The 20860-nt window shown below is 33.1% G+C and overlaps 1 protein-coding gene across 2 annotated transcripts in view; it reads left to right on the top strand.

The window, feature by feature from the left end:
- LOC118197110 (TOX high mobility group box family member 3-like) overlaps nt 1-20860 on the top strand; it is a 209965-nt gene that overhangs the window by 51761 nt on the left and 137344 nt on the right. For both annotated transcript variants that reach the window (XM_085824675.1, XM_085824674.1), the window contains exon 2: nt 8550-8630. In XM_085824675.1, the coding sequence (XP_085680801.1) occupies nt 8616-8630 (15 nt within the window). In that variant the 5' untranslated portion in view covers nt 8550-8615. The remainder of the gene's footprint in view (nt 1-8549; nt 8631-20860) is intronic.

Genomic DNA, 20860 nt, shown 5'->3' with positions numbered 1-20860 from the left:
GACAATAAACTTTTAGCGTTGTTGAACGGGGTGCATGAGAACTACTGGTATACGAGATCTAAAATTCGAACATTCTACCTTGTGGTTTATTACTTGAGCTCTATGCTATTCATTTTCTTTACTTGATCTGACTCGGAATAGAAAGATCGGAGAAAAAGTAAGGGTGGGAGTAACTGAAAGAGGGAGGGGGACAAAAACCTAATTACTTCCCAAAACACATTATCCCTCCTTGCTAAAAATAAGGACAAAAATTGATCCATAATACAGAGAGATTCCCGTAACAAGATGGCAGTAACACAGATCATAAACCCAAGTATAACTTTTGTGACTATATTTTAGTACAACGCAGTTACATGGCATTTTCCGTACTTAATGGTCAGTCATTATTAGACGTCCTAACAGGAAAAAGCGAAGATGATAGGAATTTTATTGGTCATTTAAGACCGCGGACAGCTCGCAGTAGAGAGATGGTTTAGTACGCACTATTAACCGGAAGATGGGAATGTGTTTCGCTCTCGTGATGACCTTTAAAAGGTGGTTTAAAAGTTGAGTGCATTTATTTTATGAGGTGGAATTGGAGAATGGGTCGACTTATATGTCTTCTTAAAGTGACAATTTGTCCCTCTTTCGTAACATTATAAATAAATGCATTTTTGGAACGCGTAAAGTAAGGCCTTTAAAAATGGCGATTAATAATTAAACTAATAGTTTAAACTAGTTATTAAAAATATTAATACTTTTCGTGTTATTACCGTAATATGTACGTACATCGTTTTGGCTGTTTTCCGAAGTCCCGCCCGTTTGTATACGAAAATATGAAAAACACATAGCTTACTGTGAGTAACATTTTGGTTATAGGGTCACGCTAATGCCGAATAATTTTTTAGAGCAGACAAGTAAAATCAAAAAGTGGCAAGTGAGAGAAATGTCGCCAAATGGCTTGGTTTCAATTTTAGTAAGTTATTTCAAATTAGTCATCCCCCAAAAAAAATTGACGTAAATTTTTAGTAACATTATGGATTTTGAGAGCGATTAGACATGGATCTCTGCTTCTGCCATAAAAAAAATAAATATGATAAATATGTAAAAACAGGAAATAAAATCTGAAATATTTCAGATTTTAACGGTCGCCCACAAGGGTTTGTTAAGGTTTTTTGCTCGCTGAGCTCGCAGTCTACCAATCTGCTGTTACACTCACTCCTACTAACTTTTTTTTTTTTTTTTTTTTTCTGTACACACAGGTGGATGATTTTAGTGCAATCATGTATGAAATCGTTGTATTTTGCTGTGTAATGTAACAATGAGAAAAACTAGAGAGACAAGCTATTCCGGAAAAGTAAGACTACAGGAAAAGTCCCTTTAATATTGAGTAAATGGGTATCTCTGTAATTTGGCGAGATATCGCCAAGCTGACAACTGTTTTGGCAACTTATTTTGTCACCAAATTTTGTCCATTTGGCGACATTTTGGTCCTCTCCCTGTATCACCTTAATAGGTATTGGAATTGGTATAAGGTATTGGTATATTAGCTGCAACCGTAATTCGACCCTCCTATTGCTTTTCAGTGATTTCGAGAAGCAAAAAGTACTAGAAATATTTCGGCGGCCGGTTGAAAACTATATAAGCCGGAGAGAGCTGTTGCTGTTTGTTGTTATTGTTGCGAATTGTTAGTTCGGCGTGAGATCGGAGGTATTTCCGGGTTAACTTTTTCTTTTAAATGTGCATTACATTGTGTTTAACGTTCTTGATAGTTTGAAGTGTGACTACTAATTGTACTCTGTGCTACTGTGAACACCTGTACGAGTATTTCTGTGGAAAGTTCCGGAACTTTGAAGTGTTTCTAAAATAAATTTTATCAACCTATCATCGAACCTGTGTGAAATGAATCTATTACGAACCCGTACGCACGCAACAGTATTGTTCCCACGCCATTTATGGTTTTTCGATGTGCTGGTGGAGTTTGAGCAGGCCAAAAGTAAGTGCTACCATTTGAAAATTTCGAAATGTTTTCACCGTAATCGTAACCGTGAGAGCTGTATTGTTCTAAAACATCGCAATCTCCAGAGCATACCTTCAAATAACAATATCTGAAATTTTATTTCGATCGTTTGAACGGATAGGCCGCTAAGGTTTTGTATATCCAGGAAGTGATGACAATCCTGTATAATAACCGCAAAGAAGTATATTTAGAATCGTGATCTTGATAGAAATTGAATGTAAAGTTTCCTTGCAGACGCTTTCAGATTTACATCAAGAATATTGTTGCCAAATGCCCAGCTGCGGTAAAATAACGATGTTTGGTTGCCAGAAAGTCACGGGTAAGTCAAGGCTACCAGATCTGGCGCGAAATCGCCCATTTGGCGACAAAATCGGCGATATGCCGTAGGCGGAGCGAGATCATTCTAGAATGCATTCTGGGCGGTTTTCTTTGAGAATGTTCTCGAAGGTAGATAAAGCTATATATACCCCGTTTGTTTTTTTTTATTTATGCGGAGCAGTAGTATCTGAAGTAGTGTAGTAGTACGTTGAGTTTAGAAGCAGAGAAATAGAGTTTAGAGATTAACTTGAGAGCGACGGAACTGAGTCGGGAGCTGTACTTTAGTGCTTTGCGGTGAAGCTTTGTCTTTGCCGTTGTAGCCTCAAGGTTGTGTTGCTGATTGTTTCAGCGTGTTTATTGTAGTTTCTCGAAGATTGTAAACGTGTCTTTGTTGCTCTTCCATGTAATATTAGCAAATAACTTATGTTTTTATTCTTCATCAAGTGTTATGGTCAGTTACACCAAATCCGCGAACCCGTAAAACGCAACAATATTTATATATTTACACTGATTCGTATTACTCTCAATCAAAAGTAAATTTCCGTTTCCGCAGGCAGGGACATATACTCAAATCATTATGCTTCCACCTTCATACTTGCTAGGTTGCCATGTTCACTTCAGATATGGAACTGTTAATATAAACAAAGTAATTATTAATTCAGAAGTCAAACAACAAAAATCAGCGTTATATTTAAATCAGCGTTATATATAAATATAACGCTGATTTTTGTTGTTTGACTTCTGAATTAGTATTGATTCGGCGTGTTATTGTGTCTTAAAGTAATTATTCCCAAACGTAGACGATAATTTTTGTAATGCAATTTCGTTTATGAAATTTCAACAAAATTTTCCGAGTGTGCGAATTATTATGCGAGTTACTGATTAACATTTTTTTACTAACTTTATTGCAAAGAATATGAGAACACTTATTTTGTACAAGCTAGTCTTAAAATAGAGAAAAATACACTCATGTCCATAAATTAAGGATAATTCGGAGTCACGCGGAAACCGAACTCTAAAATAAATATATCACCTGTAAAATCACTACACACATCTTCAAGAATCATATGCAAATTTCAGGAAGTAACCAGATGACACCGATGGTACGTCACAATGACGAAAGTGTAAGAGAGTGATATATAAGGAATACAGGCAAAGAAGTAAAATTGTTCGCAGGCGCTTTATAAGCATTTCAGTGCAACAACCGAATAGTTATGACACAAAGGACGCATTTGGATGATTTTTTACGTGGTAGAATTATCGGCCGTCTGGAATGTGGACGTACCCAACTAGAAGTATCAGACGAACTTGGAATTGCCCAGAGTATCATCTCCAGGCTTTGGCAACGATTCCAAGATGATGGTAATGTGAGCAGACGTTACAGCACAGGTCGCCCCAGAGTTACAACGCCGAATGAGACCGGTATTTGCCAGTTACTGCCAAAAGAAACAGGCAGAGCACGGCCTCAGGCCTGCCTCGCCAGCTCTCTTCAGACACTGGTACGACAATTTCAAGGCAGACCATGTACAGACGCTTAGGGCAGATTGGTCTATATGATCGTAGACCTGTCGGATGCGTTCCACTTACTGCAACTCACTGTCGCCTGCGGTTAGCCTGGAGTAGAGAGCATGCATTGTGGACACCGCAACAGTGGGCTTGTGTGATGTTTTCCGACGAGTCCAGGTTTAGCTTGCAGTCTGATTCTCGCCGGACTTTCATATGGAGAGCTCCAGGTACCCGTTACCACCAAGCAAACATCACTGAACTACACCGTTATGGTGGTGCAGGAGTGCTCGTTTGGGGTGGAATTATTCTGGGTTCCAGAACTGACCTGCATGTTCAAATTGGAACCATGATAAGCCAAATCTATCGGGACGTCATTCTGGAACAACATCTACGTTTGTTTCGGGACGTCATGGACGCACAATTTGTGTTTATGGATGACAACGCCCGTCCTCACCGTGCAAACATCGTAAGCGAATGCCTTCAATCGGAGGATATCACCCGTACGGACTGGCCAGCATTCTCACCGGACTTGAATCCAGTACAGCACGTGTGGGACATGCTTGGCCGACGAGTTGCAGCTCGTCAACCTCCTGCTATATGTCTACCGGAACTTCGGAGAGCATTGCTTTTTGAGTGGTGTATTATCCCCCAAGATCAGATCGATAATTTGATACTCAACATGCCTAGGCGTTGTACGGACTGTATTGCATCGTCTGGGAGACATACAATGTATTAACAATCATACCAACCATGTAATATTGGTTTTTTGTAAATAGGTGTTTTTTGTAATTTGCTCCAGGGAGAAAAAATCGCTAATTTTTTTAATAATATCAAACATATAGCATCTTTTTTTGCTCTTTACCTTTTGTTTAATAAATAAGCTTTACAAATAAGTCAAATTTGTTATGCTTTTAACTCTTCCTTTGCCTGATTTTGCATTATCCTTAATTTATGGACATGAGTGTAAATAATATATTAGGAAAAAATTTCCAAAGTACTAAAAGGGCTAATTATGTTTACTTTTATTCGTAATCGTAGAAATTAAATATCATTCGTCATTTCGTAAGTTCAGTGCATCTCAAACTTCGGCAGACGATATCAAAAAATTACAACTTGTGAAAAAACATAATCGCATATTATTAATTTAAATTGCGTTTTTCGTAATGGCAGTATTTTAAAACGTGACTGTGAGAGTTGCTTTTTAAATGTGCTTATCACTTTGCACAGCGTGGGAGTTTTTTTAAACAGGTGTGCTACTGAGGAGCAGGTGTGTTTTTTCAGGATGCTGACGTCACAGCCGCGATCGTGCCGCATTATGTAAGCAGAAAACTTATTTCTGCCGCTGCCAGAAAGATTTTCCTACACTTAAATTACAATTTAATAACTAGTTATTATTATCGCTTGTTTCCAAAGCAATATTTCTAACAATATTTTACCTGACAAAAATTGTATTTTCTCACTTGAGTTTCTCTAAATTGCACATTTAAAATTGGATGTACAAAACAGAAGGCAACTGCAATTTTAGTATGTTGTAAATATACTATAAAATAAGTTAAATGTAGGATAAATGCTTTCTGCATTGTCAACTAACCGTGTTCAGTTTTTAGCACTTTATTAATATAAAGTACTTTATAAATATAAAGTACTTTATAGTGACGAAATTACAAATTCATTAAAGAAGAAATTAATATTAGACAATAAACATGAGTTCAGATAATTGATTTGCTTGGTTAAGCAATTTTGAGCTTTAAAAAAAGAAATGCTATTTCCAAATAAACCTTTCTCTGAGACGTTACGCTTTTTGTCTTAATTAAATTGATATTTATGTTTGCGCTTTAAATAATTTTTGGACATCAAATTACGTTTTTTTTCAGCAAAATTAATTAATTAAAAAAAAAGTGCATAATATCTGTAGCAAATACCCGTGGCTGATTTCCCAACAATGAACGTATTTATGTTTCTCGCATCGTGAAAAAAACGACGGTACCTAGAGTTATCCAATTCTGAATAACGTACTCCTCCACCTGAATATGGGCACCTGGCAGCCCTAATTTGGCATTTGTTTTATTATCTATTTCAAATTTTGTAAACCTTTAATGAATTTTTTATTAAGAAACTCAACAGTTTCAAAGCGAGCAGTGGCAACACTGTGGGGAATAAAACATTTTTTCTATCTCCAGCGCGCGAGACTGTTTATCGAAAATTCTAAAGTAATGCTGTTTTTAAAAGTTTTTCTAACATTGTGGCTTTAGCCCAAATGCTGTGGAAACTTGTATGTGTCTGTAAATGAAAAAACGCCCGTTTAGGCGTAATATAAAATCTGAAAGCTTTCAGTATTTTTAAAAAATTTTCTTTTACTTTTTTTTTTAAATTTACCTCTGCCTGGAATTTAAACGAAATATTATGTAAAATTAATGCTTGGCAAAATCTTAATGAATTCAGATAACTGAACATTGAGGTAATCTATGTTCGATTAATCAAAGTTTTACTCTGTATTCTTGTTTTTATTTATTTGCGCGTTGGGTGTAAAGAAAATGCTATGTAAAATTAATAGTTGACAAAATTTTAACGAATTCCGATAATTAAACATTATGACATTAAGTTAAATTATTAATGCGTTTTGCTCCATATCCTTGCTTAAATTCATTTCTACGCTGAGTTTAAGCGAAATATGATGTAAAAATTCAGTAGTATTTGATAACTACTAAATTATGTGAATAAAATAACATAAGATCACATCTCTCTCAAACGCATAACTGCATATTGCAAAAAACTAAATGCGCATTCCAGTTTAATATTCTAGTTTTATAAATATAATTAATTGTAAATACTGTCAAATGTATCAAAATTTTCATTGGAAAAGTGCGTTATTCTTCCCTGTTTGTAATATATATTTTTCATAAAAACTAAATAACTTGGCACTGCTTATAAACTTTTAGAGTAATACATGTTTTTGAATTTTTTAAGGTTTTACATATCAAATGCAATTGAAATACTTCTTTACATATTAATTGGAACGTATTAAAAGGCAAGTAAGTGTTTCTAAACCCAAAACAAGTAGCAGATTAAAAAAGTAAAATACAATTAAAAATACTTTTTTATATACTCGTATAATAAGCTTTTATTGAAAATAGATATGATAATTAATGTGAAAGGAGAAAATTAATTTGTCATAGAGATGAACCGGAATAATAAATTTAATAATTCTGGTGATTCTATAATTCTTACGTAATTTGTATATTGCGAAAATACGAAAAATAAAAGCGTAGAGCGACCATAATGAATTAAAAATGATAAATTATTTTTCTCCTTTTAATTCCAGCTAAGGCAGTGCGCATTTTCACGTCTTCTTCAAAATAACCTAATCTGCATCATAAGTGTCAAATAGTGTAAAAAATAGAGCAAGGTTTAAAATATCGCCGAAATTTCAAAAATTAGTTTACAATTTCCTTTCAAGTTTCGCTGAAAAAATTCCCCCCCTTCCCGCTTTATTCTATGCTGCAAACAGTAAAATTCTGATATGCTTAGCTTGTTCGTTAAATCAAAGTACTTGCAAAAAATCATTTAAACTTTAAATTTAAAAAAAATCTAAATCGAGCTGTGAAAAAAATGGCTTCACCACATGAAAAAAAAAATGGCTTCATTGCCATCGTCAAACAGTTTGTTTACAAAATTTGAACTCAATAGCTTATCAGGAAGTAGGTAAAAATTGGTATAAAATTCCACTCACAGTGAAACATCGTTCTTGAACTAAATAAAAGCTTGTAAAATGTTTAATTGGAATTACTAAAAGTATTATTACATCATAAATTCACAACAGTGCAAAGCACAATCAAGATTGACAACAATAAAACTGTGTTGCCAAGACCTAAAAACTAAATAATGTATTTTTATATTTAAATAATTTTATTATTTATTTTTATTATAGCATCCTTTGACAGAAGGAATTCCTTTACTTTTTAATTAGAAATTTAAAATTGTGAAATTTCCGTTTAATTGTAAAATTCTGTATTCGAATCATTATTAATAATTTTTAATAGCTGTTATAAAATCTAGTTTTATCTTCAACAGAAATAATATTGAGTAATAAATAATTCAAAACACCTTGATAATAAAGTTTTTAACCATTATATTTTATTCTCAGTAAACCTCTCTCGATTTGGTTGCTCAATATGAAATTATTTTTATTCTGCTATAAAATTAATATAGATAGCTAGATTTACCAACTTTAAAAAATGTTATTTGTACATCGAATAAAATATGAACTGACTGAATCATAATAGTATGGTGTAATAAAATAAAATTTCATTCAATTCCAAGGAAAGAAAATCGTTTTTATTTGTAGCACGCCATTTAGATATTTTATGTTAGTCAATATGGCGTCGCTTTAGAAACTAGTTTCGAAATTTATTCCATGTCTTTATTTCTCATATTCTATTGTTTTCAAAATGCATATTTGGATTCATATCAATAAAACTAGAGAAACAAGATGATTAAATTCTGAATTATGCCGTAGATTTGCGCATGTTTTTATGTAATAATAGTTGCATTATACTGAATGAGAATTTGAACTACTGGAAAAGAATTCAAAGAAATATCTGTTTTATGTATTGCTGGCAATAATTCAGAAACGGATATTTCTTTTTTCCTTTCTCTTTTGTTTTATAACTAAAAATAAATTTTCGTGATAAATTTGAGGTAATATGTTTTTCTTTTCATATTTTAGGTATTTGGGCTTTTTTCATCATCATAGAATATCAACGGAGGAAAACATAGCATTCATTCTGGCTTCATGTCTGTCGACCAAGTGAGTGTTTTTAAAATTTTCTATCACTAGTTGTAGCTCTGATTCTGTTTTTAAATGTGCTCTTAAATTATAATTCGTATAGAAGTGGTGTTATGAATTGACTTAAACAGCCATTAGATGGCGCTTCTAGCAACTTGAGTCTTCGTTCGGATTTTATTATGGAATTGCTGAAGTCCCGCTCATTTCATGCCCGAAAACACGGCAAATGCATCGCTTATTGTGATAAAAAATTCGTTAATAAAATGAAATTATTAGAGAATAAATTTAAAATTACGTTGCCAAATAAAAAAAAAAAGATAAATTCGCCAAATAAGTTTAAAATCGTGACCTTCGTGTATAGATATCGTTATATCCAGTTGGTCGTGTTAAAATGCGTTAGAAAAATTGGCAAGTAACACAGAAGGGTCGCCAAGTAAAGGATTACGTCGCCAGACAGCTTGGCTTCGATTTTAGTCTACCATTTAAATTAGAAAAAGCAACCTTAATTTGATGTAGATTTTAAACAATTCTATCGGTTTTGAGGACGATCATACACAAGTCTTTTTCTTTCTACTTCAGGAAGGGAAAAAAAAAATTCTCCCTGAAAACATCTATGCTAAAACTAAGGTTGTTTTACACTAATTTAAAATTCTTTATTGGTATGTACTCTTTCAAGAGTGATACCCTTCAAGTATTAAGGGTACAACATCAGTTCTATAATTTCCAGAGACATTGTTGAGCAGTTTATAAACAATTTTGCATTTTCTTAATTAAAATGCCGTGAAAATACCCATTTATATGTTTCTAATAATATTTATAGCAAATGGGTTAAATTCTGTCGGTGTTTTAAAGGATATTTTTTCTTATCGTTTAATGTTATCGTTCGGTTAATATGTTATCAACGAAGCCTAGTTCGCATTAAGATGGTACAAGGCCAACTTATACTTGGATGGTACTATGAATCTAGTTGGACAGCCGCTAGGTGGCGGTTCTAGCATCTTAAGTTTTCGAAATATGTTTTGATTTCTGCGCGATATAATGGAAATGTTAAGTCTAATAATCTGAAAATTAATGTGTAATAACAAATACTGTTGAAAGCTGCGTATTAGTTATGTAAATAAAATGTATATATTTATGTAAAAAAGAATACTTATCTCTAGATTGAATTTACTAAAGAGCTTCGTTCTAAAAAAAAATATAGAAGATAGAAATTATAAGAGGAAAATTAAGTTTTGAAAGTGAACGCTATCGTATCGTTTAAATTTATGGTTTGTAGAATGGCAACAAGAATACTGTTTACCTTGGAATATAATTTTTTTATGACAATTGCATTCTAAATGTTGAATGTTTTGGCATTTGAGAAATGCAAAGTAACTTCACTGACAATATATTAACGATTCATTATAAAATAATTACAGTGATAATATATTACCGATTCAATGCAAAATAATTACGATGATAATGCATTAACAATTCAATGAAAATAATATACACAGGATCCTCCAAAATCCTAATCCGGTCTTTATTTTCGCAACCGTCGGCTTCAGGTATGTATTTCCAATTACAAAAATGTTTTAAATGCTGAAAAGATTCATATTTTGGAATTTTTTAATTAAAAAAATATTAGTTTTTTACAAATTACAAATTTCAATTTCTTATGTGTACCGCCGCTCCCTATACTTCAAACAATATAAAGATTACAGACATTTTTAAACTTGGATGTATGATTTATTATAGTATTTATGTATTTAATGCAACTAATTTTCCGCAGTTTGGTGACTTTTTATAAAAGGAAAAGGCTGATGACTTATAATTATAACAAATTATTTATTACATTCGTACGTATTATTACATACACATTTTACTTTTTAATTAGTTAATTATCAAAAAAACCTGGCAAAAGAAATGCATTCCAAAATGGTGACGGTACTTGTTAAAACTGAATAATTGCTGTGCGCAGGGTTACCAGAATTTGGCTTTTTCTGAAATTTTGTCGACTTCGGCTTACACCGTTAATACGTAAGTATGTATATGAGTAAAAAATAAAATATAGATATAAATTATATAAAGATGGTAATTTTTGTTTGGTAATTTCAAGTAATTAAGCAGTGCACAGTTTTAATTATAAAGATTAATATTTTATGCGGCATACAATGACAATGCCGGTGAAATCAGGCAGCCATTTGAATTAATAAGTTCAGGATATTGTTCAGTGCCTGATGGTAGCATTTCACTCACTGGAATTCTATCTGACCACTTGGATGATAAATGCTTGGAACATCATGGTGCGTAACATCGCGTACCATGATGCGCTAAGTTGTAGATATTTTGTGGAAAACCGAATCTTCGAATGATAGAAAAAGAAAGAGTATATAATTCATCTGTTTTCCAGTGGTACTGCTCCCCTTCGCCAAAGTTCTTAGAAACGTATTATTTTTTAAAACTTTTTTCCATTTATCTCGCACTACATTACGTTCGGCTGACATATAGCTGTTTAGGTTATCCTACAGCTTGGCAAGATGCCAGATTTGTGACTTGCTGCCATCTCAGATAGCATGAGATACATGAGGTAGTTTTTGTTCGCTCTTATGAGTTGACCGACCCACAGCGGCGAATCTGTAGAACTGAATAGCACCTTTTTGATTATGCATTACTTTTGAGTATGAATTTATTTTGCATGGATAAAAGATATTCCGCCCGCCAACGTAGATAGATCTGGTCGCACGGATAAGACTACCGAGCCTTGTTAGTTCGACCCAACAACCCCCCCCCCCGTAGAAAGTCCTCCACGAAAGCAATCGTTCCTTAGGCAGATAGGCCCCATGTGATTTGCTGTATTCAGGCAACCAGTCAAGTATCCCTTATAGCAATCTTGAGCGCATTACAGTTAAAAAAAAGTCTTCGTGATAATTTTAAATTGTTTATACAGTGAGATCAAAATAAATTACAAAACGAGTAAAAAATCTGAAAGGGTCTGAAATGTAAACAAACATGGCGGTCATGGTAATCAAAAATTAGGCTTAGCCGCGCATAAAAAACTTTTAAATTGTCGGTAATTCCACAATTATTGCGTGCAAGTTAACTAAAGGCATTACAATCTTGACCAGAAGAACACAATTCAGTAATTTTTAAAGCAAAAAATGCACAATTTACAGTCATATAAGAATAAAGAAACTGAGATCACTGAGCCGATAACAGAGTGGATATATATATATATATATATATATATACTTATATATATATTTACTTTTTGTATTTGGGGCCGATTCACCCCAAATACGAGGTGCACATCTACATGTTATAGCATTCCTATATACAAAATCTCAACGTTCTAAGGCTGTTGGTTTTTGACTTATGCGAGGTACATTCGTATGTACGCACAGACGCCACGAAAAATTCTCTTCAGAAGTCATTTTAAATCAGTTTTATAATTTTTGAGGGGGATAAAGAGTCCTTTATTATGTCCTTACGTACGGATGTCACGCAAAGACATCGTTAAATTGCATTCGATAGCGGTCAAAATGGATATTTTCGTTTAAATACGATGCCTGAAATTTTTCGCGATTACCATACTTCCTTTTTACTTCGTACAATGAAGTAAAAATACATGGCTAAACATTTGGTGATTTGGTGGCAACAACTGGGAAAGTGATTTGAACAAGAAGTGAGTTTCGAGACTAATAGCATCTCTTGTGCTAATAAAAACTCGGAAAGAAAAGTTGGAGAAAAGTTTTTTATTTATTTATTTATTAACCCAGAAGGGCTATTTTTTTCGTTGTGGCATTTTGCGTCGAAAATTTTAAATGTTCGGTTTACTTTTCAAATTGTTGCCACCAAATATTATCGCTCTATGTTATATTTAAACAAATTAAATAATGAAGAATCTGCACAAATGTTTGTATGTATTTTGCACTGTGATAAAACAACGGTACCTAGAGCCATCTAATTTTGAATAACGCACGTTTCCACCCGAATATGGGCATCTGAAAGCTTGAAATTGGAATTTGTTTTATTATCCGTTTCATATTTTGTAAAACTTTAACGAATTTTTGATTAAGAAACTCAACAATTTCAAAGCGAGGTATGGCAACACTATACGGGAAAAAAAAAAAAAAAAAAAAAAAAAGAAAAGAAAAGAAACACTTTCATCTCCAGCGTGCGGGGGTGTATTGGAAATTCTAAAGATATGCTCATTTTAAAATTATTTTGCGATATTGCTGTTGAATTGAATTTTATGGTTTAAGTGCGAAGAGCATGATATTTAATAAATAAAGGCAACCCACGAAACGTTTAAAAACGCCCCTTTGGGGGTATTATAAAATCTGAAAGCTTTAAAATTTTTTATTTATTTATTATTGTTTGTTTAGAACATCCTTGAATTAGCATAAAATATAAAACATTTCATATGTTCAAAGATTAAAAAATTCCATGAATGCAGGATGGATGCTTCATAAAACTGTACTCAAAACGAAAAGGAAACTAAAAAAGCAATAAATTGACACCTTGACCTAGAGCCAAATCAATGGCAGCACTTTCCGAAAATTCTTTTTATCTTTTTTTTTTTCCCTTCCACACTACAACGTTTCCTTCAATAAACACGTTGGAACACGCAATAAGCCTAGAGGGTAACCTACTGCGAAAATGGATCATTGGAAAAAATCCCTCAGGGAGCGACAATGGAAAGACGAAGTGGCCAAGATCAGGAAAAGGCGGGGGGAAAAAAAAAAAAAAAGAGTTGACTGAAAGGAGGAAGAATAATGTCATCTCGAGGTGGCAACAAGTGGAGCGGTCTTTGAGTGGCTTGACCGCCGGGTCGACGACATAGTCCAGAATGCTAAACAACCTCGCCGCAGGGGAGGTCGCATTTTAAACAGTGTCTTTAAACAAACTCAGAATGCACGATCTGAAATTAAATGACGACTACACTTTTTTTCTTAATCCTTTCCCTTTTTTTTTTTTTTTTTTCTTAATGGAAAGTTGTATTAACAAAATAAAAAAATATTTTAAATAAATTTTAAATTTCCTTCACTAAACGTTTATCAAGACATAACAAACAATACTAATAATCCTGAATAAAACGAACATTTTTATTTCTTTTCTATCTGAAGTCTAAAGTTTAATAAGTGTAAGACATTTTTGTTCATTATACTTTGTAAATTAAGACTCCGAGGAAAAAAAAAAAAAAAAAATCTGAAAGGTTTCAGATTTTAAATTACGTCCAACGAGGCGTTTATTTATCGTTTTATGTGTTACCTTTATTTATTAAATATCACGTTCTTCGCACTTAAACCATAAATTCAGTTCAAGAGCAATATCGCAAAATAATTTTAACTCGAGCGCATATCTTTAGAATTTCCCGATACGCAGTCTCACGCGCAGGAGATAATTTCCCCCCCCCCTCTGTACAACGTTGCCATCGCTCGCTTTGAAATTCTGGAGTTTGTTCATAAAAAATTCGTTAAAGTTTTACAAAATATGAAATCTATCATAAAACAAATTTCAAATTTGGGTTTCCAGGTGCCCATATTCGCAGTGGGATTACGTCATTCAAAATTGGATGGCTCTCTAGGTACCGTTGTTTTATCACATCGCGAGAAACATAAATACATTTATGTAGATGTTTCGTTATTTAATTTCTTCAAATATAATACAGGGCGATAATATTCGGTGGCAACGATTTGAAAAGTTATACAGCTTTTTAAAGTTTTCAACGGAAAATGCCAAAACGAAATTAAGAGTCCTTCACGGCAAATTGCCCCTTTGGCCTTAAAAAAAAAAAAAAAAAAAAAAAAAAAAAAAAAAAAAAAAACAATTCTATATCTTCCGTTCTACTGGACCAATTGACGAAATTCAAATTGCGTTTTTCATATCTCGGAAGTGCGACTTAAAATATAATTGGATTTATATACAGCATCATTCTAGCAGAGGTATTTTGACACAAAATCGGTCTTTTCCTGAAATGACATGGCAATTTTTTTCCATGTTTCGATTCTACGAGCCAAATTATGCGTAAATTTTAAATTTTGTAAAATTTGATGCGAAATTTACGGAGAACTTGAAAAATTTATCTTACCGGTTTTTTTTTTCGCCAAGAATAATTTAATTGGCGAACTTCTTAATTTATAGCAACCTATTTTCCTTTTTTTATCATTTCACTGTTGACGAGCGGGGAAAAAAAGTCATCTTTCATAGTTTCAAATAATTTTAAGAAGAAAGTGCTTAAACCACATTTGGCGTTATTATCGCTCAAAGTAAAGATGACAAATTTCAAAACGCTTCAATAAGTAAATTCGTGTGTATCTTAGAAAATTTTGTATAGAAAACGCTAATTTTTTGCAGGTGTGTCTAGAAATACATCTACTTTAAGAAGATGTTAGAAATGTTATAGGTTATAATACAAAAATGTTTTCGAAAAATTTATAAAAATTATTTAAAAATACAAATTTTAAAAATAAATCATAAAAAATGGGCGAATTTTATTTGGAATGAAGCTAAATTTCGAAATATGAAAGGAAGAATCAAGTAAGTTTAATGAAAAATAGATATTAATAATTATATATCAAATTCAATTAACATGGAGAAGCTAAAATATTGAGAGACAATTTTTTCAAAACTGCTCATGCGATTTTTACAAAACATGGCAGTTTGGCATAATTTGAGTCATAGAAACGAAAGATTAAAAAAAAATGGGCATGTCATTTCAGAAAAAGTCCGATTTTGTGTCAAAATATCTGTATTAGAACAATTTAAACAAATTTAAATTCTTAACAAATACGTATAAAAGTAAAAAAGCAAATTTAAATTCTAAAAAAAGGAAAAAAGCCAAAATAATTTAAAATAATTTTTAAAAAAATGTGCAAACATGTAAAAGATTTAATTCTCGAACTAATCTACAATATCATTTAAATTCAGAAGCATAAGCAAATCAAGTGCAAAATCTATCCATGAAAATAAATCTACTAATTTAATAAATTAAAATTAAATTAAACAATTTTTTTAAAAAATACATATGTGAATGACCGCAGAGTGGGCAGGAGACAGACTTATCAAGGGGAAGTTGCCTCCAAACCTAACTCTCCAATCATTCAATTCGTGTTCGTCATTCATGCAGGCAAGGGTAAAAGTCAAAACCAAAAGTAATTCCAATAAAGTGGTACCCTTCGCAATTAACATTTAAGTATTAACATTTAAGAATTAAAGTTCAAAAAGGAAAGTACTAATGAAGTCTTTTGAGTAACAAGCAAGTAAAGTCAAGAATTAAACTTTTTTTTTAAAAAATTAAATTTTTTTAAAAAAGTTTTATAAAAAAATCTAGAAACCAATGTATTTTAGAAATCCTTGTCTACAGAAACTTCCCCTACACGAATATGCATATCAATAAAAAGAAACTATAAAAGAACTATACATAATCTATATAAACCAATAAGAAACAAAAAGAACAAATTCACAATTTTTAAAAACAAATATATATTTAAAAATATAATTTCATATTTAGAAAATACTTAGATACTACATAAAAAATTAAAAAAAAAATACTTAAAGCAAGTAAATAGTAAGTTTTAATTCTAACTTACCTACTGTATGAGTGTTGGGGTCTGCAAAAGTGTTGTGAAAGAGAAGTAAGTGTGTTCTTCAAATTATATAGATGGCACTTATGTAGGTAAAGTTGAGTGTCAAGTTGCTATCTTTGTTATAGTAAAAAAAATTTTGTAAACATTAATATTAAAAATTAAATTAAATTAAATTAAAAATCCTAAAGGTAGTAATATCAATTATTTAGGGAGTTAAGTCACTGAGCCAATCAAGAGATGTAAGTTTGCTTGAAGGAAATCTCAAAAATTCCTTTAGGAAGTTAAATAAAACTTAAATTTGATGAAAGAAAATATTAAAAGTTTAATGAACTTGATTTCAATTGGTATATCAAAACTTAACTAAATACTGGCTAAGTATGGAAAATTAGAAGAAGAAGATTAAAATCTTCACTCAATTCGGGCTATAATTGAGACTTTTGAAAAGAGTTGGCCCTTTATTAGTAAAAGGAAAGAATCCAGTATTGATTAAATATACATATTTACAAAGAATTTTCAATAAAAATTTACAATAATTTCTCTACTCTTTTATATCCTTCATTACCCTCCAGCTAAGGTTTAAGGTAATGTTATCGCTATATATAAATCTTTTTTTTTTTTTTTTTTCTTTTTTCTTCGCAGTGCAAATAACTTTAACCCGTTTAATTAGTCATTAAATAATTAAATTTAAACTAAAAATAATTTAATTATGGGAACTTTTTTTAAGTTTGAGAAACTTTTTTCATTATGAGACAGAATTTGAGGATATATAATGAATTCTAGTCTTTGTCTTATTTGTTATATTTATCTTCGACGTATAAATAAAAATAATTATAAATTTCCTTATTTCTTACTACAGCTTGACACTCGAGGTCATTTCGCTTCCAATAAAGTTAACCCTTACCCGGTCTTGAGGAGAAATTGAATCTTTTATAACAGAGGAAAAGAAGTATGAAATAGATATACAAGATAGCTTGGAATATAAAAATGAAATTACGTTGCACAAATAGAAGATTAATAGAATATTTAAAAATAGAAAGGTATTAAATTAAACGAGATGTCATCTAATTCTTTTACCATAGATACGATAGAAAACAGAAATATATAAATGGCGCTAAACTACCGAAACTAACCATAAATAAATTTAAAGCCGACATATGCGAGTTTTAGTTACCTCAAATTTTCTCTACTAACGGATACAGCTTTAATGTAAACAAAGCGCTTACCTACTAGTTGCCGATAATTACATCAAGGCAATAAATATCCTGAAAGAAAGGTTTGGCATAATAAATAATAGAATTATAAGAATTAAATAGAATAAAATAAGAAGTTTGGCTCACGTACGATAAAAACTGACCGGTATATTTAATTTCAAAATTTGCAGTTTTCTACTTGCTCTTAGGAATCGCTTTATTAAGTTAGAATAATTCGAAGAGATAAGTTTAAATGAAGGGCAGCAAAAAATGTGCATAATTTAATAAGCATATTTTTTAAATAATGGTACACATTTGCAACATCTACGTGAGAATTGAAAAGTTTTTTTTTTTTTAATATTTATGAAAGATTAAAATTCCAGCATTTAATGGCATTTATTTCTAATGCAGATTTAGTGGCCAATTAAAATGCATAAAATTATGATGCCCTTTTTGCAGTAAAATCCAGAGAAAGTTATGATTATTGCTCGCGTTATTAATTCCAAATGGTTTCCATAATAAAACAACTTAACTGCGCCATTTCCTTTGTAATAACTTCACGAAAAATTAATTTCCATAAACAGAAGCCCTTAAAATATTTCATCAATTCGAAACAATTGGGAATGTACTTTTCCGGGGTAAAAACTGGAAGCCATTATTATTATTATCGCCTGTAATCGACAATTAGCTTCTAAGGATGCGATTTTAACGATTCGAGTCATAAAACTTATTTCTGAAGTAATAATAAATACTTTTTTTAAATATTTTTCAAAATATACATTCGATATCATAAAACGGATCAACTCGTCCATTGAGTTTCGACATTAAGCGCTAGAGGGCGAACCTCATAAATTATGCAACAGCAGCACCACCACTAAAGACAAATGGTTCGCATTAAAGCCGATGCTAATTGCGAATTCGTGTTGTCTAGGCTCCCTATTATTATCTCCCTTTTCTTTTATTACGCGTCGTAGATTTACGCCATTTGCTTTGCATCGGTTGATGCCATTTTCTCCTTGCTGTGACTAAACATTTTACGTTATTTTTCCCGAGGATTTTATGGCATTGGCGAGAATGAAGATTGTCGTAAATTTTACGCTGCTCTTTCTGGCGAGAAAAATAGTTTCTAAATGTATTTTACGGTTAAAGAAGTAACTGATCCATTCGAGTCAATGTAAACAGGAGAGTTCGAGATGTTCTTAGCTTTTTGCTCATCGATGTTTAGAAGTTTAGGAAAGAATTTTGAACGCTCAGTAAATGTAACAATCAATGATTTGTTGAGCAGTGGCTCACATTTGTGTTCGGACACTAATTTTTCCAAGTTTTATTTGCAAATATCAAGTAATAAACATTTGCGGAATTACTTTAATTTTCTTTCACATGTACAGAGGATGTTTACTCATTTTCAGAACGATTTTGGGGGCTTTTAATTTAATTTTAAGATGTAAGGAGTATCTTTATTTTAATGTTTGAACTAAAAGTCTTTTCCCCCCCTGTACTACTGTTTTAAAATGGGTGATCTGTTTTTTTTTTTTTTTTTTTTTTTTTTTTACTTCCTTGTACGAAGTACACTGACTACCAATAAGTATTTGGACACCTGTGATAGAAAAGAAAGACTAACTTTATTCAAAATCAATAGTTGGTAGAGCTTCCACGAGAGGTAATTACAGCGTGGACCCTCCGGGGCATACTTTCCACAAGTCTTTGTACGACAGCTAGTGGTATTTTCTTCCACTCGGCTTGGAGAAGACATAGAAGTTCCTTCACCGATTTTGCACGGGTAGTGCACCCTTGAATTCGGCGATGCAACTCGTCCCAGAGGTTCTCCATAGGACTCTGGGCAGGCCAGTCCATTCGATGAACTCCATTGGCACCATACCAAGCCTTGGTTAACGTCGAAACATGACAACTGGCATTGTCGTCCTGAAAGTAACAGGGGTCCAACCCGTAAAACTGACACAACGTAGGAAGCACATTGTCATCCAAAATAGTGCAGTAGGCATCGGAGTTGAGCTTACCATGAATGGGGACCAAGGGTCCCAGCCCATACCAGGAGAAACACCCCCAGACCGTAATTTCACCTCCTCCAAACTTGACTGTTGGCACAATGCATTCTGGCAGAAGACGTTCTCCAGGTAGACGCCAGACCCAGACCCTGCCATCCGAACGGTAAAGGGTGAACCTTGATTCGTCACTCCAAAGAACCCGTTTCCACTGATCTACGGTCCAATTTCGATGTGCTTTGCACCACATTAACCGAGTAGCGCGGTTGGACTTTGCGATCAAAGACTTATGGGCAGCAGCACGACCATGAAAACCAAGTAAATGTGCTTCCTTAGGATGTTATTCATTGAAACAATACTCTCCGATGCCTGTTGAAACTCCTCGCGGATGAGGGCCATCAGTTGGGTGCGGTTCTTCCGAATTTCTCTGGACAGCACTCGTCGGTCTCTATCTTCCAGTTTCGTTGGTCTGCCGACTCGGGGCACATTCCAACAATTACCACTCACCTTCCACTTCTTAATCACATAGGCCACTGTCGATTTTGGGTACTTCAGATCGCTAGATCTGCCCCTTAAGGATCGGCCACATTTGTGATACCCGATAATTATACTTTTCTCGAAATCAGAGAGCTCCGAACTGCGAGGCATCTTGCATGCGACTAAAGCCGATGCTGTTTCCTACACGATATATACCGGCGGAGTCCGTGACGTACCTTAGGACCGCAGATATAGTCATTTGCATAGGTGTCCAAATACGTATTGGTAGTCAGTGTATTGTAATTGCGAGTATCAAATTTCAATGAAAATATCCATAAATTTCAGGAGCGATAGAGTAGATCTAGACGAACGGAACTCACATAGTAATATGCGTGGTTCAGAAACGCTTTCCTGGCTTGGTAGTGACGACACAAAACGCAAAAAAGAAAGGACACAGAGAGACAAAACATGTTTTATTATGTTTAGTACAGCAAAAACCTATAAATAAGAACGAAAATAAACAACGATCGTCGTTAAAGAGGTGTTCGAAATTACGACTCCGGACCGTGACGCAGGCCTCACTTCTGGTCCATGGAAGATCTGCATCACGAATGGAAGATGGTTCCTGCATCACGGTCCGGGTCGTAATTTCGAACACCTTCTTTGATGATGATCGATGTCTGTTTACGTTGTTTTTCTTTTGTTTCACTCTGTTTTTGTTGTACTTCGAATAATAAACATGTTTTCTCATCCCGTTCGTGTCGTTCCTTTCTTGACTTTTGTGTCGTCACTGCCGCGCCAGGAAAGCGTTTCGGACCATGCATTCATTCCCTGTGTGATTTTCCATTGTCTAGGTGTACTCTATCTCTCCTGAAAGTTTGCCACCGCTGTACTAATACATACACCTTGGATGTTAGTAAAGTGTGCATTTTTTACTTGAAAGTGATTGAACTATGTTGTTCTTATCCGGTTAAAGTTTTGATCAGGGCTTAGTTTCTAAATAATTTTAG

The sequence above is a fragment of the Stegodyphus dumicola genome, chromosome 10 (assembly GCF_044657685.1).
Source record: "Stegodyphus dumicola isolate Sdum_Otavi_A_Nest chromosome 10, ASM4465768v1".
In the NCBI taxonomy this organism is placed as follows: Eukaryota; Metazoa; Arthropoda; class Arachnida; order Araneae; family Eresidae; genus Stegodyphus; species Stegodyphus dumicola.
Note: the sequence above shows the minus strand (reverse complement) of the source record. Positions and strands in the feature narration are given on the sequence as shown.